At 40.1% G+C, this 24296-nt stretch overlaps 1 protein-coding gene across 4 annotated transcripts in view; it reads left to right on the top strand.

Moving 5' to 3' along the window:
* Positions 1-24296, top strand: part of LOC101164139 (receptor-type tyrosine-protein phosphatase U) — a 286898-nt gene that overhangs the window by 62657 nt on the left and 199945 nt on the right. For all 4 annotated transcript variants that reach the window (XM_023964670.1, XM_023964672.1, XM_023964671.1 and 1 more), the window contains exon 2: positions 18148-18279. In XM_023964670.1, the coding sequence (XP_023820438.1) occupies positions 18148-18279 (132 nt within the window). The remainder of the gene's footprint in view (positions 1-18147; positions 18280-24296) is intronic.

Below are 24296 nucleotides of genomic sequence, written 5' to 3'. Positions count from 1 at the left end.
ACTTTTATCAAGGTCACCTTGTATTTGTTTCCCCTGTTTTGTCCTCAAAGTGGACAGAAAGGACTGATATGAGAAGAATAATGCTTTTGGCTTTATAGTATTGACATCTGAGACACTTTTATCATCAAGCAACCATCAAAGATGAATTATGGCACCAGTGGTTTTACAAGAGAAAGATGAATTATTTTTAAGATGAATTGCAGCTGACTGCTTTATCAGGGCAGAGAGTGAATGCAAAAAAGTGGAATGAGGTTCATGGTTCGCACAGCTCTACAAGAATTGCTCAGTGTGGGGGTCATCCCTATTATTTAATAGTGTTGGATTGTCTGAGTTGATTCTCTCTGAGACTGATTAATCTGGTTTGATCCTAGGAATGGAAAAAATGTAATTGATTAATTGTATATAAATAAAAACTAAAAACTGATCTATCTAAATATCTTTCTGGGAAACCGACGTCCGACTTTTCAAGATAAAACCGAGTGTACACGAACGATGTCACGTGACTTCCGAACGAACCGAGTACGCCCAAAGACGTGAGCGGCATCAGCCTCAGCAGACTGAGTTGGACGTTGATGATGATGACATTTCCCTAGAGGAACTTGTCTGAAATTACTTGCACCTGCATGTCTTGTTTACTGTAAAAGATCAGGGATATTAGTCTTTACTGCTACTGCAGCGCACAATGCAAACATGGTATAATTTACACATGTGTTTATTCGAAATAGATGTCGTATTATATTATCATCACATATAAATATTACTTTATATTTGAAATGCTGTACTAGTCCCAGTCCATGCAAGTGTTCTAAATTTTAAAAATACTCATTAAGTTACAGTGTTGGTTACTGTAATCCATTTTCTTATATATTATAGGGTAAGATAAAGTATTTTCATTTGACCGTAACAGTATTTGATTTACATGGCAATACTTTGTGTAACCAGATGCTTCAATATTTAGTAAAATGTTTGTTTTTAATATTTAAAGAGTTTTTTTTCACAAGAGGCAGTTAATATTAGATGTATAGAAGAAATAAAGATGTAAGTACTGACATCTGAGTAGGTTTCGCTGCTCATGAATATTGCTATCAACGGACAACCAAGAATTGGGGAGGACAACCAAATATTACTTGCCAGGTTATATATATAGATATATATATATATATATCTATATATATATGTCATATATGTATATATATATATATAAGCAGTATGTTTACCTCCATCTCCAAAAGAGATGATTGTACATCATGAAGCCAGTCTTCTCTGACTGATTACCTTTCTTTTTGAAAGGGCAACCATCGCACTTTCAGGAAGATAATCAATTCATGTAGGAAGGAAAAACATAAGGTAGTTGCCCTCTGTTTCTTTGGTACATGACATTTAGGGAACTAATAATGCAATTATTTTGTGACAGACACCTGCTCTAATTAAATTCTCTCCTCAGATGCTGTTTATCCAGTTAATGTAGACTAAACTAAAATGTTATTGAAAATAAAGTATCTGACTCTGTCTTGTGACAGAATTGATGACAACTATGTACCGGTATACCAAATATTTGTAAAGATGTAGTTTTGTCTAGTGTATTAATATTATTTCTAGCAATACATAATTAGAATAAAGTGTTTTATTATGAAAACAGAAAGCAGCGCCTGTTTGGGTTTCATGCTCTGCTGTAACCCTTGCGGGTGTGTGTGTGTGTGTGTGTGTGGGGGGGGGGGTTGTTGACCTAACGACTGCTCCGTGGGTGAAAGTGCTGGCTTCTTGGCAACACTGCTGCCTCAGTGGGCTTGGATCCCCTGAGTGAGAACTGCAGAGCAGGAAGGCTGGCTCAGACAGGGCGTCTCTGTCTCGTCCCTGATTGAGGAGGGGCCACCTGGGCCTCTAATGCTCCTGGTCCTCTGCCTGGGACTGGGCTGTTAGCAGCTGTCATATGCAGAAAGAATTTGCGTTTGGTGTTTTTAACACGCATGTGCAGTGACTTATGTATGAGAGGATGATTGACTGGCCGTTCTGCATGTCAGTCAGGTGACGTACTTCTAAGTGACGATGATTTGCTGACAGATTTTTTTAAAATATGGGCTGTGTCCGAAGTCCCGCCCCTTATCCCTAACTACTAAAAAAACTATAAAGTGCGGCACTATGTAGAGCCCTGGATTTTAAAGCAATTTTGACTCCAGTCTTGCTACTTTATCTTTTATTTTAAAGCGGCAAATAAGATGTCTCCCATTTCACGAAATTAAAATCTAATGGATATGAGCGTTTTGCAACAATCATTTATGAATCCACTGACTTCTGAAAATAAAAACGTTGATAGCTTATTAAGAAATACATTTAAATACATTTTTTCTGCAAAAAGTGATCAGACGCAATGCATTGTGGTCAATATTCGCCGAGCTAGTGAGCATTGATGCACACTGGTTTTTTGCATAGACTTCTGGGAAATTTCTAGGCACTGGATTTTGGAATTGTAGATTCAGACAGCACTATAAGGTGGTGACCGCACTATATAGTGCACTATGTAGTAAGTAGGGAAGGATTCAGACACAACCTAATTTTAATTTTTTTATTGTATTTATCTTTGATGACCTGCGATCCTCCCACATGTCATATGCAATTGAACCGTCGATCGTGATCTAAGAAAAGAGCACCCCTGATTTAAAGTTTAGATTTTACAGAATTATTTAAAAATATTAAATGGAATATTTTGCTGGACGTAAATATTAGAATGCTATAAGGCTATTTTCTGGGTTCGTACGGTCATGAAAAACATGGACAAGTTTTGGAAATCTAATATGCAATTTCTACTTTCCACCACAGGCAGGTGGGGTTCAGTGTCTTGCCCAAGGACTCTTTAGCATATGAACGATGTAGGAGCTAAAGGCCTAGAAACTATTTAACTAAGTTCTAGCTCCTTTGATACACTGAGATGTGCGACGCCAGAGTTGATTGAAGCGGGCTGTCGTTTCCTTATACGACGAAGAAAAATGACTCTTTCACTCCGATCAACTTTGCATTACTTTGTTTCTTTTTTTAATTTACACTACTGAACGGATTGGACTACTCTTTTGCTTCATTTCCCGAACAAGCGGTCGGAACTCATTTCTCCATCTGGCTCATGCACACCTGTGTGTGGTCAGATCATCAACCAATTTATAATTGACAGCAAAACATGAAAACAGCGACACCCACAGGACATGTTTCTCAATAGGGCTCCTACAAACGACTTGGGAGAATTTCTGCCAGGCAGCTCAGCAGTGCGTTTACCTGTGTACACCTCCCCGTGGATGGTTCAGCCCAATTAACTCACCTGTTCTGAGACCTACTTAAAGAACCAGGTGTGAGCTCTACACCCCCTGTCATCCATTTCCACCAGCGCTGCGTTGTCGCCCCCCCTCCCCGGCTTCCACCTGTGAGCTCCGTTAGGGGTAGTTTTATACCCAAAGTTTTTACAGGAAGATCTTGTTTTACTGTTTCTGAACGGAGCCTTATGCCAAACTAAAAGAAAATCTGGAAAATAAAGCTTTCTCTGCTGCTTGAGTTGTCTGACTGAAATGGGTGGACAAGGTTGGAATTGAACCAACAATCCTCCGATAATGTCTATGACACGGACACTTTGTGGCTTTTCTACTTTTAATTGCAGCTCATCTTCTAGTTTTCATGAGCAGATGAGGTCAGAGCCCAGCCTGTTTGCAGTTCTTTACTTTTTAGTTCCTGGTTCTGAAGAGTTTTTTGGATAAAAATATCTATTTTAAATGGATTGACTTTCTCACTGTTATGTCTAAAGGAATTGTTAATACTGTTGTTATGTTTTAGCCTAGATAACTGCTTTTTAATGATATATTTGCTCAAATGTATGAGTAGTGATTTGGCGCCCTTTGTTATTTCTCTTTTTCTCTGCATTGGGTCACAAAAGTCACCAGCATGGAAAAACATTAAGTCTTTATAATTGTTAAAACATTCATATCAAATTAAAGATGAAGGTTTTCCTCCAAAACAGCAGAAACAGTAAGACGGAGGAACTGCCACCGACGACAATAGTCTGACTGAAATGTCTTTAGTTTTGGTTTTGGAATTTCTGTGAAAGGTTATGAAAAGTTATGGAAAACCGTTGCTAAAAAAGTATACGAACCCTGATATATTCAGACTAAAAAGTGTTTGGGTTTCCTGTATGGAAAAGTCTGCCCCCCCTTTTCAGCTTTAGTTTTAGAGAATTAAACCTTCGTGGTTTAAAAAGCTTCGAAATCAAAGGTTTTAAAGAATAATTATATCATTTTCCAGCTCAGGTTTGACTTTTTCCTGCTGAAAGCCTCACCTGCACTCCCTTCTCGGTCATTTCCTTGAAGACTGTTATATTGTCCTCCTTCAGATGCATATTTCATTGTAGTCTGCCCCTGAAGCTGATTACTTTTGCCGTGCTTCCTCACCATCTCCAACCCTTCTTTTCTCAATCTGCTTCCTGTCCCTGTGACCGGCCCCATCCAGCCACCAGGGTTGAGTTATTAATGCCTGGGGAGGCAGAGAGGATTTCATTCTGTATTCAGGTGCGGGGATGGATGGCTTTCAGAGGCAACCAGGGGAGAGCTGCAGAAGAAAGTCCCAGTAGAAAATAAATATACCTGCCTGCTGTTGATGCATAGGGCTGCTATCGCTCCCATGCAAATCATCCACTCAGTCTGTTCCACCCATTCCCACCTGGATCCCCACCAGCCTCCCAGCTTTAGACCGGAGTTTGTGTGAAGGAGTGCTCGGCTTACCAGCAGCCTGTTTGTCATGTGTTCCTGTGGATTCAATAAGCAGTCGTGCCTCATTGAGTCATATTTCCCAGGTGGTTTGATAGGTGGAGGTGTTGCCCGTTCTGACTGCTGGGCCACTCAAGGAAGCATTGGCGGTTGATATCATGCCAAAGAAAAAGGAATGTTTTATTTTTGGTTCAAACAAATTAGTTGGACAATACTGAAGCGTTATTGTAATTAGTCCAGGCCTAGCTGCTTTAAATCCATCTGTTTTCTGAACCTGCTGAATCCTTTGGGGGTCCTGGGGTTGCTGAGGTTTATCCCAGCTGCTGTTGTGCAACCTGAACCCGTTTCCAGTCTGTAGCAGGACCTCACACCCCAACACTCACACCTAGGGACGATTTGGAATCCTTAATGAACCCATGAAGCGTGTTTTGGGGCTGTGGGGGGAAGCTGGAGAGCACCCACACATGAACAGAAAGAACCTAGCTGGGGTTTGAATCAAGACCGTTATGCTTTGAGGTGGGAGCGCTAACCATTTCACCTCTGTGGAGCCCAAAGCTAAATCTTAGTTTAACATCATACATTTTTGTCTATAATACAGATATTTAATGTGAGCCAATCTCCTCCATCATAACAGGCTGTTTGTGGTGAAGCTCCTCCTACACTCAGCGTATTACGCTGATGTTTTCTTCTACTTATCTCACTGTTGAGCAGTCATACCCACGTAACAGTCAGGGACGAGTTGTAAACACCAACTAAAGGCTTTAGACTCTAAAACGGTTTGCAGTGTAACTAACCCTGTCTGTGAACTCTGCAAGCATACAGAAACAGTCAGGACACTCCACAAAACACTTAACTTTAGTTATTATTTTTAGAGAATCCCTGATAAAAAGACTTGCTTTATTCATACATGTACATTGACACTTGATCGTCAGACCGTGTTTGTAGTCTTTAGAAAATACTTCTCTCAAAACTATATCTTTAATTTCATTTAAATATGTTTCATCTAAACTTTTTAAATGGTAACTCCTTTTTTGGTTTAAGCATTATTCCATGTATAAAATGTGACTTTCTGGAAGGAATTTTAAGAATGGTAAAAAAATAGGAAAATGTTTCAGTTCTTCCATTCCTTTATTGACATTTTATCAAACCCACCTGGGTGTTTTAGCCAGTGTTATCACTGAAACCTTCAAAGAAGATTGACTTAGAGAATTAGGACTCAGACAAAGATTGACAGTGTCTGTCTGGGATATTCTATGCAAAATACTTACAGAAATATACACATATAACTATGTTTATCTAAAGTACCTTTTTTTAAAAACATTTAAAAAAACAATTTGAAGAGGAAACATGAACAAAACAGGCTATGAAAATTGTGTTTTTGCTGTTTTTACCATGTTCTTATGCATTTTTCTGATGATGATGGATAAAGAAAACCAAAAGTTACATTCAATTCAATTCAATTCAATTCAATTCAATTCAATTCAATTTTATTTATATAGCCCAAATTCACAAGAACAGTCGTCTCGATGGGCTTTGTAACGGTAATAGAAAAAATAAAACATAAAATCAAAAGGATCATGAATACATAGAATTCAATAGGAAAATACTAAATTGAACTAACAAACTGACTAAACTAAACTGGCATCCCTGCCCTTAGACCCTTTGCGGACAGGAAAAACTCCTAAAAAACGGATTCTGGAAAAAAGGAAGAAACCACAGGGGTGTCCACCTGAAGGAGGGATCCTCCCCCAGGACGGACAGGTGATTTACCAGAATTGCATTTCTGAGACTTTCTTCATTCAATTGTTGTGAAGGAGGAGCTGATGAAAAAAAGCAGTTTGAAAAAGAGCTTATTTGTGAAGTGGAAAATATTTTTGGGCGACAGATGAACGTCTTTGTTCTCCTCGTCTGAGCTGGAATCTGGATCTAAACTTCAGCTGGATAGTCCCAATATTGCTGCCATTTTTGATTGCACCGCTAATGTTAGGTTGGGGATGTGAGGGGCTGTAAGCTAGTGGGAGGGTGTGTAAGCAGAGAGCTCAGTTATGTGTGGTAGGAAGGGGGTTACTCCACGCCTAGACTCCCACCCACAACTCAGAGATGAATTTCGGAGGAAATCCTGGCGCAGGTTTTTGGATTTTGGCAAAAAAGTGGTCTAATTAAAAGAGCACTGTGAAAACCTTTACAATAGAGTTGGTGGGACTTTCAGAATGTCCACCTCTGCCAAAAACCCATGTTTAGCCACCATGAGTCTGTATAATGCAGACTTAGATTTGGACAAATGGTTTGCATCATGTCATGAAAGGATGATGTTTGCTGTTTTTTGCTGTATGTTGTCAAATGACTATAGATCGGTTCCGCTCTAACGGACACCTGATGAGTTTTTTACCTCTCTTTGGCAATTTAGCCTTCCAAACATATAATCAATCCAAACAACAGCCTCCTGTGCGAGACGTTGTGTTTGCTTTTTCTCACTCAGAGAGCTGAAACTTTTAAGAGGCAAAAGAAAGATTAACTACAGTTCTTCACACTTGGATGCATGCAGTCTTAAAGAATCCCACCTTGTTGTCAGCGCTGCCTCAGTCGGAGGGGGGCTCAGCCCACTTTGCAGAGATTTGGGACCTCAAATAAGCTTGGTCTAGATTCCTTTGGCTTAAAAATATGCAAATAAAGACAATGAGCAGGGAGCAACAATATCCAGTGTGCATAGCTGACACTAATTAGATAGCAAGGCGATGGATTATGCCAGCAAAAAGAGGACAAGATAAGAAATGTAAAATGAGAAGCTGCATGTGGCTCTGCTGACAATATGAGCAGAGAGACTTGTCGTCGTGACAAAGTGTAGACATAAAACGAGGGAACATGTTTACGTATCGCAGGGGATGTAGCGGCAAATTGAGGCATCTGATGAAAATGTTTCCACCTTCTTTATGTCCTGATGAAATCAAAGAGAGCTTATTGCATCAGAGTGAGCGACTTGAGAGGGAACATCTGATGTTGGTTTGAATGAAATCAGAGAGCAGCTCTATGAATGCGCTGCTGAACATATAGGATCAAGGATCAAGTCAGGCCTGAAAAACAAAGCTTAATGTATAGATGACTATTGAAATGGTCAATATTAGGGGTGTGTTTGGAGATACGATACGTATCCCGATATTGTACCAAAACACATTTTCTTTCTTTCTTTTTTTTTTAAAAGTACCTGAATTTCAATACGTCTTTAGTTGTAATAAAATTGTAAAATCTGTTTATTTAAAGATCACAATGTTAAGCACTGCAACTGTATCTCATATATAAGTTGTTTTTACCCAAGCAAATTCAGTGCTTTTATTTTGGTAACTTAAAATATAGAAAGAGAACAGTCAGGTTTGTCTGATTTCCACAACAAAATATATTTCAGTATAAGAAAAAAAATGGAATGAATGTGCCTTAACCAATAAGGTTCTAAAAGTATGATTAAGTTAATAAAGTTCTGTTTAATTTCAACATTGCTTAATGTAGCTTCTCCAGAACCTTTGAACGGTTCAGGAGTCTGAATGGTGCTTAAAACATAAAAGGGTAAAAAAACACAAATTCTTTCCAGAAACAACAAAGTGATGATGATGAGGCAGCAGCAGGACAGGATGAAGGAGATGCTTTAATGTGGCTAAGATGCTTTATTTACATGACAGTCTGCTCTGCAGCTGCAGCCACGCTTTCTCACACGTGGAAGTAAACTAGTAATGGTCATCGCCACGATGTCGGCCTTTTTTCAGAGCGTTGTTCACATCCCTCTGATCCATCAGGTCGCTAAACTAGAATCTATTGCTGGGAGGTTCTGCAGAACTTTGACCCGCTTTGCCTCTTTGACAGCATTTTAGCCGATGCTAAGCGCATTAGCCTATTAGCCGCTGTGCAGCTGCAGTACTTCACTCGTTCTCATCTGAGCCTCTAAAAAGCACCAGAATCTGTGTTTTTATATGATACTGGCAGCAACATGGAACAGAGTTTCTGTTTGGGATCCATCCCAAGTAAAAACTAAGTAGTTCATGTCTCATAACAATGAAACAAGCTGCCTCTCGCTGAAATATTGTAATTGTTCTGTGTGCGTGGAGCTGCTCTAAGAGGCTCCATGTTCTCTGCTACCAACTAGTGGTCAGAGGGTGAAGTGGACAACAAGAGTCAGACGCTGAAGGACGCTCAGAAATAATTAAATAAATATCTTCCTGGCAGCATTTTGAATCGATACAAATATTGCCAAATCACCGAAACAATTTTTTCTAACACCCCTAATCGATATGGTTATACTGCAAAGCATTTCCAACACAATTTCTGGAAAGCATGGAATTTTGGATTTAAAACAACCCTATTTTACATGCGGGGCAAACAAGTTCAGTCATTTTCATCAGTGCTCTCCAACTCCCGGGCCGTGCACTGGTACGGGGCCACAAAGAATAAAAAGTACTGGCCGGTCCACGACAAAATTGTCTGACATTAAACTGGTCGGTGGCTTGAAAAAGGTTGGGGACCTGTGATAAAAATTAGTCTATTTGTGAATTTGGCATGTTGTCTAAATAAAGTGAATATATGTCAGGAACTGGTGGTGGAGGACCCAAAATGCAGGAGACCCGGCTCGGTGACAGAAATGAAAACATTTAATAAACTAATGGAAACATGACAAACTATGGGGAGAAACAAAAAGGTGACAAAGAAGAAAAGACAGAGACAGATCAGGAACATGAAACTGACAAAAAGGAAACCAAACACATGACCAGGAACAACCAAACCAAGCCAACTGACTTCCTAGGTTCTGCTATTATCAGACACGGTTGTGTTTTTTCATGTAACTAACATGTTTCGATGGACGTCTTCGTCAGTCGTCATCAGGTGGCAGTGTGACACACTAGTCTAGGTCAGTTAACAAAATGTGAACGTTATTAAACTAAAACCAAACCAAACCACAGAATCCTTACAAAATATTGAAAAGATATCATTTCATTCTGCAACAAAATAAAAAATTGTATATTAATGGCAAAGTCTTTTCAACAAGCTAAGTGATTCAGTTCATTCATAATTAATTTAGCCTAACAGTCCCTAACAGTCTGTAACACTGAGCTGTGTTTATTGCTTCATCTTGCTCAGATTAAATATATGAAAACAAGCTGTCAAATTACCACAAGCAAGCGTCCGTATAACATCCATCAGCTGAGAACGGAGAGAACAGCAGAATCTCTGCCACAGAAAGCTGCCAGCGTCCGACTTTCTGTTGGTCGCTGCACTAAATTATGGTGTAATTACTCAGGTAAAAAATGACCGATGGCATTCCACACACCCACCGGTCCTCTGGAGGCGGCAGAGGTGGGGGAGTCATGACGGATGAGCTGCTTCTCCCCCCTATCTCTCACCCCGTTTGTTCTGAGGAGACGACACTCCCGGCCTAACCTTGCTCTCCTCTTCTGGATGATGAGACGCTTTCTGTGAGCTGTATGCAGGCTTCATTTACTAAAGCAGCAGGGAATAATGTAGCAGCAATGCTGGGATGTGTCAGGTCTCATATCTCTGGCTGGTCTATTGGAAATAGACCCTAGTGCGGGGGACAATTAACCTCTGGCCTCAGCCGCAGATCCGTGCAGTAACATACCAACCCAGGGAAATAAATCAAAGCCAGAGGGGAGGATGCACACTCTCATTCTCAGGTTTGGCTACTAATATCACCCAATCAAGCAGGTAGAGATGCTGCACTCCGCTTCCATCGTGTAACCACTGGACTGTGGGCACAGCTGGGTGATATGGAATTCATTTATGTCATAATATCGTTTTTCATTTCAAGCAATAGTGATAGATATCACGTTATAAACCAAATAACCATTTTTGTCAAATGTAAACGCTCTGTGGCTCATAAAACAAATGTGTGATCTTCAGCAGGTTGTTTTGATTCAAATATGTATTTCTTATCATACTTTAAACATAACAGATGCATTGAAGGAGCATGATAAAAGCTAAAGTTTTCAAGTTTTCAAAGAGAACATATATAAAAACATAAATAAAACAGAAGTTGATCAGAACTGCTCCATCAGTTCCATGGAAAAACAAAACATGAATGTTTTGTATAATTCATTTGTAGAATGAATTCTACAAATGAATTATACAAAACATGAATGTTTTGTATAATTCATTTGTAGAATGAATTCTACAAATGAATTCTAATGTTTTTATGTTTCACAGAACAAACATAAAATTGACAAACATTTTGTCAACATCCTGTGAATCTTCTAGGAACTAAAATGTAATAGTCAGAGTTTCTTCTGCTAGTTCAGACTGTTGCTGCTGTGCAGGTCTGAGCGTTGTTGTTTTTGCTGGAGAATCATCTCTTCTTTCAGTGACATTGATGCTTGAAGTCTCTGCTTCAGCTGATAAAATGGTTGCTGCTATTTCCAGGTTTAAATGGAACCTGCCTCCTGCACAATTTACAATGCAAGCAACTCTGTTTTTTGGGGGGGGATTTTAAATAATAATAATAATAATAAGTAATAACTCCACATAGGGGCCGAAATTTTCATTTTTGAGTAATGTTTGCTGTTAAAAAAAATCTACCAGCCCAACATGAGCGGGGTTTGCGTTTCAGCTGCAGCTCAATCAGCAGCAGCCATGCAGACCCACATGCTTTCCTGATATTTCAATTTATTGTGAATATTTGGGGCATTTTACGCTCCCAGTAAAGGGCTGTGTGTAGACACAACAACTAATGAGGGAAAAAAGATTCCTCAGGGTGTGTTTGTGTCATGTTCAGCAAAGCAGGCCCAACATAACAAGTGTGTCTGTTTGCTGCTTAGTGCCAAAAATATTACGAAAAAACAAAACAAAAAACTGACTCAGCTTTTAAACCTGAACACAATAAAGGAGCTGTTCTAAATTCGCTGCCTTAGAGCCGTTAAAAACAAACATCTATTCAGAGTTCAGGCTCTAACCAAATGGACATAGAAAACCCAGACTAGGTCAGACTTAGGTCTTCATGCAGCTAAAGGTGGACCACGTCACACCACATCTGCTAATGATCATATTAGTTTTCTTTTTTTTTGCATGAATGGAAAATCCAGGGCTGTAAGATACAATATCTGATCACATCAACACCATAAATGTAAAAATCTGGAGAAAAAAAAGTTGAATTTGAGTGAAATGCTGCACTTCTTACTGAATCAAATCCCTGCTTAGACCAGCTTTGGTTTAAAAAAAGAAGTTTTATTTTCCAGAAGGTAACATTATTGAATTTACAGGCTTAAATCCTTGAATGTGGACTTTTTTTTTAAACAAAAGCCACTCAATGGAAATGACACTTTTGTAAAATGAAGATTTTTATATTGAAGTCTTCTTTCTTCTTGAAAGATCCACTAAAAATGGACACGTTCTTGTAGCATTTTTCTGATGATGGAACCATGTATTAAGAAAATTCAGATTAAAATTGCATTCCTGAGTTTTTCTTTATTCAAATCATCAATCTGGCGAGCCACAAGCTTCCTGGTTGACGGGGTTCCACAGCGCCAACATTCCCACAACTGTGAGGTGAATTTTGAACGCACTACTGCCTCTCTGCAGAAACTAGGTCCTAGAAAGCGATATAGGTTTTTTAAATTTTGGCTAAAAACAGCATAATCATAATACAAAGACCACTGGGAGAACTGTTACCAAAGATCAAAAGATGATCAGAGCAGGAGTTCCATTATTTTCTGTTTTTATTGTAAATTTTGAGTATTTTCAACAGTTAATCTTCTAAAGCTTATGTTTGTTTGCTCTTATATGTATTCCTTCTCTTTATTACTTCTCTTATGGTGCCTAGTGTTTCCCTTTTCTTTTAGAAACCTTGAATACTAAAATCCCCAAATATTTTTATTTCAGAAAGTGGCGGTCCACCTTTTTAAAAATCTAGAATCAATAATTCATCATTTATTTGGCATTAATATTATTGAAAATTTAGATTCATAACTGCATTCACCTTTTACCTATGTCATAGCAACATTTATATTAATATTTCCTTAAAGCCACTGCATCCATTTCAAATATTGTTTTGATTTCAGTTCTACCATCACCTTCTTCACACACTTCTATATTTATCCATGTATGTGGACAATCTGGGATCTTTGACTTTGAATAACATCCACTTCAGCTTATAGATATTACCTTGGCAGCTTGAGGAACTCTGTCCGCTTTGTAAACCGCTTTAAGTGTTACCTATGAGACTCCTGCAGGGAACAAGCCCGGCTCTCAGCATTCCCATCCTTCAGGCATAAATTGTTTTGTTTTGAATGAACGTAGCTCTAAATTTAGCTAACTTAATGGAAGGGGTGAAATGTTAAACAGTTTAAAATACGAATGAAATAAACTCCATTAAAAAAAAACATTTCAACTAAAACGCACCTTATTATTGTCTTGTTACGTCACTCCTACTTCACTTCCTCTTGAATGTGACCTTCACAGTCAAAAGAGCAAACACAAATCTATAATTCCAGCAGTTAAATAGACTTTTGTTGCACTGCTATGCTAAACAAAGAGATAAAAATGCACTATTAACCTCGTTTAAAGCTCTACTATTTTACATTTTGATTTAGTCAATGACTCTTTAAACACCAAGACAGCTAAGGACTGGTGGTTCTTTGCTATATAGTGATCATTTATCTTAGTGTTTGATTTGATTTTTTTTTGTTTGATTAAAAGAAGTTAGAAGGTGGAGGCTGTTCAGTGGGGCAGTGGTTAGCACTTTTGCCTCACAGTGAGAAGGCCCTGGTTTGAATCCCCGCCTGAAACCTACAGAACCTTACATGCTCTTCTCTCCGCCTTCCTCCCACTGTCCAAAAACATGTTTCTCAGCTCAATTGGGGACACTAAATTGCTCCTTGAGGTTGTGTTGCCCTGCAACAAGACTACCAACCTGTTCAGGGAACCCTACCTTCACCAAATACTAGATGGGATAGGCTCCAGAAACCCCATGACCCCAAAGGGATGGAGGTTAGAACAGAGTCGTCTTAGCAGGAATTAAACCTTCTTCTCCTTTATTCCTAACTACAGTTGGACTTCCTGTTCTGTCAGCGTTAGATATGATCACATCCAAATCATTCATTGAATTTGGCAATTTAATGAGCGGAGCAGTACCGGGACAGATAAATGCTACGTTCTAACGCTACGTTCACACCGCCCTTGGTAACCCACATTCAGTCGACCACTTTCACGTGTATGCGTGTGTTTCTGGCTTCAGTGTTCAAAATTGTTGCATTCACACGTTGGCACACAAGTTTCCAAGACCATTTTGGGCTCTGTGTGCAAAATATGAAGCCATTGAAAACATGTTGAAAGTTAAACCAGTTGAACTTTGACCAATCAGGGTCTTGGATTTGGTAAGAACATCTGGATGGTTTCAATTTTAATTCATAGAACTGCCAACCATGTTACCCCTGTGCCATCCTAGGCACTTTAACGTTGGGAGTTGGGTCATCTAGACCCACTAGACAGTGCTCTGAACCTTTTTTTTCAATGATCTTCACTGGTGTCCATGGATTACATGAAATCTTTCCACCTTTATCCACCTTTGTCATGGTAGGAAGAACACATCAATGGAAGGGGGGGGTCATCTAAGATAGCACAGGGGTTAATAATAAAATTGTGGTTTTTCCCTGGACGGAATTCTACGACACCAAGTCTTTCATATCTTGGAATAGAGCTGAAGAATTATAAGCCTGAAGTAAGACGAGCAATACTTTGACATCTGACACCAAGCCTCTCCCAACTGCTGGACATGCACTAGTGAACGGTAGCAAAGTAAAAGAAGAAGCCCCTTCACGCTTGTTCAGTGTGAACACGCGTTCAAGAACATGTGTCACATGCCCAGCCTGAACGGGGCATAAGGCTTAACGTGAAACGCGGAAGATAGGTTGATGCGTCTAAAAACACAAGATGTAAGTCCCAAAATATACAAACGTCTGGGAGCAAAAGCAGGAAAAACCCAACAGAGCAGCTGGAAGTCTAGAATGTGGAGAGTACAAAGAGTCTGTGGAAAACACCAGGAGAACTGCAGGAGGCAAATGCATCAGAGGGAAGACGGAGCTGATGGATCCCAGGTGTGGCAGAAGATTGGAGAAAAAAAACAATCATATACTGTATATACACAGCACAAAATTGATTTGGTTTGAATTACAGCACAAATTCTGTGTTTTTTAGTGCTTTTTTATTGTTTTCTATGAAATTAGTTTTTTTGGGGGAACTTCCTTCTTTCAGCCTTTTAGGCAGTGCCACTCAAAAGCTTTCTCCCACAGCCTCCATAAATGAATGACTTTAACCTTCCGTTATCTTTGACATGAGCATTAAAAAGGAGAATAATGAATCCTCAATGCAGGGAGAGCGGCTGTGTTTTTGTCTGCAGACCGTCATATCCAGAGCATTTGTTTAATGGCAGATCAGAGAAAAGGAATGAGCAGCAATAAAGCCGACGAGTGCAGGGGTCACCTTCAGTACCTGGCCGTCATTATTCCTGTCATTAGTATGCCACGTCTCATGCTGTCCTGCTCTAATTATTACTGACACAGGGTCGGCTCTTTTGACTGAGCCATTCAAACTGCCCACTGCCGGGCTGTGGTCCTCACATGATCGACTAATGTAAATTATCGCCACAGATGCAGAAAAGAACGACTGAAGCCCATTAATCTGGACCAAAAGGCCCATTAAAGCCATCGCTATTCAGTTTTGTTCCAAAAATGTGGCTCTTTGGCGCAACAGATAGCAGAATGCGAGGAATTATGCTAATCACCATATTCCCCAGAGAGTCTGCGCTCTCCAAATGTTACCGCTGTTTGTTTATGCCTTTGGAAATGGGCTTTTCGATACGTATTTTTGTGGGTGGTAATTGTCCTCGGACGCGGGGGCAATTATAGCTTTCTGTCTGAGTCTGTTTTCTTTGGAGCAAGACTGCAGTAATTACAGCAGGTGACTGATTAAAGGAGAGCGGATCGGTTGACGTTTTGACAGCACCAGTGCAGCCTGCAGGACTTCTGCAGATTCTTTATTTTACGGTCTGAGGCGTGAGCTCCAACTCCAGTTATGGTGCATATCATCATTTTTAAGATGATCATCGGGTCATTAAAGCACCCGCCAGAAAAGGTTCACCATCCCATGGTTAGCATGCTTAGCTGAGCCACATCAGAGCAGTGGTCAGCCTTCACAAAAACACTCTTCTGAGGCCACTCCTCTTCGTAGAGAGCTGGTCATTGTGGCTTCAACAATTAAAAAAGCTAAACAAATGAAAACAATTACAACATTACATCTTAGAAATCACAACAAAATTCCCCCCGAAATAACGAAATGGAATTCCAAACAAATGAAACAAAGGCTACGTTCACACTGCAGGGCTTAAAGCTCAATTCGGATTTTTTGAAAAAATCCGAATTGTTTGCTAGACCGTTCACATTTCCAAGTAAATCCGAACTTTTGTGATCTCCAGTGTGACCTGACACGACCCAAACGAGACCCGCATGCGCAGAAGCCAGAAGAATACTCAACGGTGAACGACGTCACTTGTTGTTTGCGGAGCAAACGTTAACAATGGATGTCAACAATAGTGTTGTCAAAAGCGGAGCTCTTTTTGTAATATTAAATTTATTTTCACGAAGGAGCAGCACAATTACAATCTTCTCATTTTAAGAAGGCATTGGAGTCGGGATCGTCTGTACCCAATGTAGTGGAAGAGGAATGCGTATGTGTTGGGGCCGCGCGCCCGCGTGTGTGTGAGCAAGCGCGTGCCGCGATAGAGAATAGGGGTATTGCGGCACGCGCGCGCATTCATGTTGTGTGTTACGGAGGAAGGATGACGGTACTAAAAGAAGGTTTCCCCCAGATTAAATTCTATGGACTCTTTATTAACCCATTCTGGAGAATCTAAGGATCAGAACAGGGAGGAGGAGGAGGATGGCCTGGGTCCCCGCGCTTGAGCACGGTCGGAAAGGGGAGAAAGAAAAAAAAGTCATCGCGGGAAAGGTTCAACACCACGCTCTTCCATTTAGCTGGAATTTTTTTCAAAAACCGTCCAGTTGCGATGAGAGCCCTGGAGTTTGGCCTGAAAAGAGCGATCACCCCAAATATTAATCCAATCCGTGACCTCCCTTCCCTTCCACTGTCTGGTCTCAGCAGCATCGTCCACCATGGTTGATGTTTACGTTCTCGTTCCCGCCTACTTCAACGCAAAATGATGACGTTTGTTGCGTGTCGATGACGTACGGGTCGGAATCAAGTCGCCTGGCCGGTCAGACGGCGGTCGCAATTGAAAAGAACGGCTACAATTCGGATCAGGATGGCAAACCCACGGGGCCTGGGTCGCAATTGAAAAGATCGGATCTGTGTCATTCAGACTGTCATGAAAAGATCGGAATTGGGCCACTTAGGCGCAAAAAATTCGGAATTGGGTCGTTTCAGCCTGCAGTGTGAACGTAGCCAAAAGGACATTTTTGGAAAAGCAAAAGTCATTTCCAGGAATCCTAATGAAATGTAAAAAAAAAAGATACAAAAGAAGAAAGCAGAAAGGTGTGGACTATGGGACATTATGGCTGATTGGATGGTGACGTTTGACTTCCTCCAAATGTGCCTTTAGTGTCTGCATATTAAAAATAGTTTTAGTACGGAGCATTTCCAGTGTCGCTTCAAGACAAAAACCCTTTGATTCAAACATCATCTCCAATCAGCAACTTTCAATAATAACCACCTTTTCTGGTAAAAAACTTTGGAAAATAAAAGTAATTTGCAGAAATTAAAATGAAAGGTTAAAAAATGAAACAAAAGAAAGAACAGAAAAGGTAGGTACTATGGGACATCATTTCAACAGAGCATTTTTTGGTGCAGCGATGCTGGAAATGCTTCCTACCAATCATAAGATTTTGTTCGGACATTGAAGACATAGTTTAAAGAACAGCGTCAGAAAACAAACCGTGTCCCATTCCACCCACCATTTCCAATTTCTTATTGTGTTTTCTTTTATAATTCTAATTCTAATTCCTAGAAATGACTTTTGTTTTCTGAAATGTTTTAATTTGACTACATTTGATTTTTTTGTCATTTTATTTGATTTCTAAAATGGAATGTTGTTTTCTTATTATTTGTTTTGGTTTTTAATTGTGATTGTAATATTTAATATGTTTTTGCATCAAGTGATCTGTTGAGGACCACCCTGTAAAAGTGGTATAAGACTGTGGCATAAACATGTTCATTTGCTCCTAGGAACCCATTAGTGTAGCAGAAGAACATCAGAAATGTGTTCTGTATGTCCCACATCATTTTCTTTTTAGGAGAATGGGTCTTGGTTCTTATGGGTTCCCAATCTAGTAGTTTTAGATCTTGTGTACTCCTTTAACTTCCTGGATTTCTATGAAATCTAATCCCATTTTTTGCCCTCTTCCAGCTGCTGGCTGCACGTTTGAAGAGGACTCAGACCCTAATCTGTGTGACTTCACCCAGGGGGAGGAGGATGACTTCGACTGGGTCTTGTTTCGAACCTACAGTTCACCTTTGTCCAGTTTTGACCTCCTAAAGGGTAGGCACTTTTCTGCTTTCTCTCCTCTCTTAATTGGTTTATCTGCATCAATCCTGGTGAACCGAGACGATCTGACAGAAACCAAGTTTGGCTCAAAAACTGCCTTCCAGTCTGATAAATACATAAACATCAAAGTGTAGGAGGGAAACTGCACAAACTAGTCCCGTCCTGTTTCCATTATGCATCAGGTTTAATGACACACCGGCGTCCGGCGCGTCAGTCCTGCACACCCTGAGGATAATTTGATGCTAACCACCCTCACTGGACTAATGGAAACCAGCGTTTTCCTGCAATCATCCCCTCTATAGGTGTTTGCCGTATGGGAGAGACATGCATAACTCATAAGACTCTCCTCCATTTCTGCATTAACAAATATCTACAGGGACCTGACAGAGAGAAGACTCCGTTTTTAGCTTCTCAGCAGAAACAGCGGTGAGCTTCCTGCTGAAGTGCTTTTACTGAAAACCTGAAATATGATTAGGGATTAGGCTTCCCTCGGCTGTGACCAATCAATCTGTCTATAAAATGGTAATGAGAACTGTGCAAACTCATGGGAAAAAAACATGCATGGAAGTGTTTATTATACGGGAAGGAGAGGGAAAACATGCATGCTTGGTAATGGCATGAATTTTATTAAATGTGGAGGGAAAAATGAACCGGATTTGTTCCGGTTCATGCATTGTGCTTCTTTGTGTTTTTAGAAGCTCACAGTCGAGGTTCCTCCATTTGATCAAAGCGTTTAAGCTGACAAACTTCATAAAAGCGGGAAGCTGTTTACATGGACAACAAACCCTACAAACATGACCTGACGTTCAATGGGAGATGTGAAACCCTCAGGAGTTTAAGTCTCCAAGACAACCACCTTTTCCTCCTTGTGATGTACACACGGAAGTCAACAACACTGTGTTGTAAAATTCACATTAGTTCTGACATTTGCTGATAAGTCTACTAATAACAGACAAATCGCATTTTTAAGAATTGCAGGAGATTTGCATCATACCATACATGTGTTCTCAAAAATAAATAAAAACAGGGTTTTTGGGTAATCATGTTTTTAAATATCAGATTAGTCCTGCTTATGACTTTTTGCAGGCGCACTAGACATCCCCTGACATTTCATCCACCCATCCTTTTTCTTAACCAGCCATATTCCTTTCGTGGTCATGGGAGAACATGTTATGTCTCAGGAAAAACGGGAGAGTTAAAGGATTTCTCTGGAATCTTATGGGGGCTAAAGAGCAGCCCTGATGGAGGGTGGCAGTGGGGGCAACAGGTAGATTAAAGATTCATTATTAGGGTTAGACTCACAAATGTTGGGAGAATACCAACTGAACACACCAGTTTATGTTACAAAACATGCTAGCAAGAAGCAAATCCATCCTTTCATGCAACACTAAAGCATTTTGGAGTCACTCCCACTTTTCCATGTCATACTTTGATGTTTGTAAATCTGTTAACCCCTCAGCACCGTAGCCTTAGCCTCTGTGTTGACATTCTTTGGACTTCTGTAACTTTTCAACTGTTTATGCCGTTATTTCCAGCGGATTCTGAAGCTTTGCGCTGAGCTGAAACACTTTACAGGCAGTTATCCTAATTCAATCCTGTGTTCGATAAGTCCCACGTTTAATTCAACGCCATACCTTCTTCACCTCCACATCATCAGCATTCCAGTGAGGATCTCCTGAACTACCATTCACGGCTGGCGGTGGGATGATTAAATCTTTTCCCTTTGGGTTTAATTAGAACGGGCTGCTGCCGTGGCCTTTAGAGCGGCCCGGGACCACTGCAGGTGGACGGAGGCAGAGGCTCAAGTCTGCACACGACGAGGCGGCAGCAAAACCTCTGAGTCTGATCTTTCAGCACCAGGAGATACACCGTGTTTGTTCATCTCTTTGCTCACCCATCAGTTCTGCATGAGCAGCACTGCTTGACTTGCATTATTCAACCCGCTGTTGTCACTTTGAAGTGAAATCTCAGCTTTCTGCTGTTTTAAAGTTAAAACAAAAGTCAAGCTGGATAACCTTGATATACAGTTTATGAAAATGATCAAAGTTTGATCCTTTACTCCACTTTCCTGCTAAATCACTTTTAATGTTGACTTCTGTTTCACACCAAGGTGGGGGATAACAAGAGTTTAGGAGATATTTACATTGGACCAGTATTAGCTGTGTGGAGCTGAGCAATTGTTGTCAGGGGAAGATTAGTAAACACAGCTGAGATAGCAGCAGCTTGTGGCTCCCAGGAGAAATTAGTGACTACCGCTCCCATGAATCATAAAATAATCTTTACGAAAAAAGACGGCACAGAGATCTTAATAAGAATGGCACACTTTTATCACAGCTTGGCTCATTTTTGAATGGGATGGATATTGATCATCTTGGGCTCTCTTGCTGTTTTAATGAATGAGACGTCCATGCAGGAGGATGACCTTGTAGGGAAGAATGTTTTTGCTTGTCAAGCGCTCCTAGTTTCTCATCATTTTTCCTTTTTTTAACCAAAATCATTTGCATTTAAATTCAAGGATCCTCTGCAGTATTCATTATACTGTTTTATATAGGGTTTGCCGTAGGGGGTAAAAAAACCCTATTCATCCATGGCCTTACCAAGTATGCTCCTTGTATGAAAGCAGCGCTCACTGAGCCTCTATGTTGGCATCAGTCAGTCCTGTGTGTCTGTTTGTTTCTCAGAGCTGAAGCAGCAGTCTCTGGAGCTCCTCACCATACATGGAGCAGAGGAGCAGGTGCCCAGAAGTGCTTTCTGGGACTTTGTCCATCTTGGAGGTTTTTTTTCCCTCTGTTCTGCCTGCATTCCACACCACAGTCTGAATAATATTACATGAGATCTCCTTGTATCTGTGCCAGAAACTTCTACTACATGAGTTCAGCATGCAGGATTTGAAGTAGTTAAATGCTGCACCCACCGGCGCACATTGAAACCTAACTTACACACAGAACATTATATGAAATGGGATCCATCATAAAAAACTGGTCGGTTTCGTAACACAGAAGTTTCTCCTGGGTTGGTTGTTGGCCCTCCGCAGGATAGTGGGATAGTGGGGTGTTTCTCCTCCCTTTTCCAAATACAAATCATTATTAATTCCAAATATACCCATATTTTTGGGTATTACCCATTACATACCCAAACTTCCAAATACAATTTCATTACATAAAACAGCACATCACACTAATCTGTTGGCTGAAGCTTTAAGCTTAAGGACTAAACAAGTTGGACATTAATGTCACCTCATCACGAGTCGACGAAAAAACTACATTACATCACTTCCTACACCTGCTGGTCTCACACATAAATATGAAACTGAACGATTTGGGATCGCTGCACTTAAAGGATAACACAGCATTATTTTCTAAATTATTTTGTAAAGCTCTTTTTCGCCTAAAAATGTTAAAATTAATAAGATTTACACTTTTAAATTTGCACTTTGCCTACTTTTGCACTTACACAGCAAAACCCACTGTCTTCCTGTGATACTATAGATGTCTTATTAATAGAAATGTCCCTGGGTGAGAGGCGTGTTGCAGTCTTGATATGTAATCAGTCCACCTCTGTGACATTCACAGCTTAAAATATAAATAATCGAACTTGCATGTCGCTATGGGAGGATGCTGCAGCTTCAGGACATGTTTATCTAGTTTAATGGAAGCACCATATTTTGGACAATAAAACTGTTTTAGTGAAACTATTTCATATTCTTCTTTCATCACCATATTCTGAACAGGAGCTGCACATGCTCAGTTCGTCTCGTGGGAAATTATGGGCCTGCACTCATTCATCGCTCTTTGAACCTGACCCCCCTGATTGCCAACCTGACCTTCAGGCGCCCTCTGTGTGTTGTTCTAGCATTTAACGTCACAGTGAACTCTTCCTGGACAGTTTATGCGTAAAAATCTCTGTTTGACTGGAGAAGGTTTTTTTTTATCCGTGGGAACTAAACAATAGTTGAAGCCTTTTAAGATTTGAAGCTGACTCACAGGCTGATTGTGGGTCCTTAAATAACACGTTTGAGTAAAAGGCATTCATGTGGTCATGAATAAGTTAAGGCAAAGAAAATTGTCCATGACGTTTTATCACAGCCTAAAGAATACTATGGTTTATTACATAATGCATGGTAAAACCGTTTGTATATTACATGTAATGCAATGGCAACAAGTCAAATAGTAATATTTTAAAATAAGAACACATATTAACCAGCCAAACTCCATCCATTCATTTTCTGATCCTGCTGAACCCGGGGTAATTGACTGTTTAATGGAATTAGACTGAGTGACCCCTCCCACCTCAAGTTCCAAACAGGAATTAACTCGTCTTCTAGACGGAGAAATAAACAGCTATTACTCAATCATTGTATCTGCTACAGACTTTTTTAACATGTTCTTGATATTCTTGGTTATTCTTTCATCATATTTTTTCTTTATTGCAAGTTTTTGAAGTTTAATACCATGATCCTGGTTTATACTCGATTCGCAATGGCTGCTGGGTGTGCATTAAAAAGTGATAACGCACATTATTAACCGCACGCCTAAAATAGAAGTTTGGTCACATAATCTATATGTTCTATATCACTGCGCCGGCTTCTTCAAAACTAACTTTTGTTTCATCATCTGGATAAAAACAAGCAGGAAAGAGGTGAACTTTCTCTCTGAACTCAGTGACGTGCGGTGAGGTTAATGGCTGGTGAGGCACTGACGTCATCCGTCAGATTTACAAACATATGAACCATACTGAGTAACTTATTCACCATTTAATTGACAACAAAATATCATTTCAACGTGTTTTTTTTTTCATATACAAACTGCAGCATAGAAAAAAGCACAAACGTTATTATCATCTTACCTTTACTTGTAAATAAAGTCCATATGCCGCTCCTGAAGAAAATGACTTGCCGCTTGCTATCACTTATTCTATTGTTTTTTAGCGTCATAATCTCAGGGCTCACCGGCGCCCCCTAACATGAGACACGAGAACTGCTGGCCTCATCCAGCGGCTTTTTTGCCGGCGTTTAGCGCTCAGCACAAGAAACACGTCCCTCACATACAGTTATTTATAAAAACAAACACTGTACATCATATACATCTGCTAAATTATGTAAACTCAACTCATATAGTACAAGTGATTGGACCGACATACAGGGAGACAGCAGTACCGTCTAAGTGCACAGGTATTGCGCAATCCAAGGTAAGGCTCAGCGGGCTGGTGCCTCATCGCACGTCACTTCTTAGTATCTGAACGGCAAATGCGGAAATTCAGCGATTTTGAAAAGAAAAAACACCCAAAAATGGTACATTTAAATGGAAAATGACTGCAAAGCACAAATTACTGATTAAATATAATAATTGAATTTATTTTTTCTCTTTTCTTCCCATAATAACAGGTGAGGCACAGCCTCACCTGCCTCTCCTGACTGCACGTCACTGTCTGAACTGATGCTTTACTTTTCTAATTTATTTATATATCGCTTTCCTTTGCTGCTGCACTCAAGGTCGGTGCCGGCTCAGCACGTTGTCATGTTACTGTGACAACGCGCCGCTCCACGTGACAAATAGTCAGCTTTTTGTGAAAAAGCAATCCAAACCGAAAAATAACAAGAATAAAGTACTAAAAACTGACAGAATATTTCTTTCGTTTGTAAGTGACCATGGTATAAGCGGGAGAATGGCAGACGAATCAGAAATTTCAAATCAGAAATCAGAAATGAATGCACATAACGTCAGATGGTTCAGGCCTCCATGGCGAGCGTTAATTTCTGATAATGCACACTTTGTTGGCCATTAACCTTTACATAAACCCACCAATTAGATCCCTCAATAACACTATGTGGTTCCTGCTGGCCCCTGCGCCAAGCGCTCAAAATCTTTCATTGACAAATTCTCCCAAGCTTGCTTTTAAATGGTAGAGGTGTGGATTTCCAACAAGCTACTCCTGGTTGATGAGAGTGATTATCATAGAAACGAATACTCAGACCAATCTCTCCTCACTGACGTTGTGTGGCTCCAGCATGC

Source organism: Oryzias latipes, chromosome 16 (assembly GCF_002234675.1).
Source record: "Oryzias latipes chromosome 16, ASM223467v1".
Lineage (NCBI taxonomy): Eukaryota > Metazoa > Chordata > Actinopteri > Beloniformes > Adrianichthyidae > Oryzias > Oryzias latipes.
Note: the sequence above shows the minus strand (reverse complement) of the source record. Positions and strands in the feature narration are given on the sequence as shown.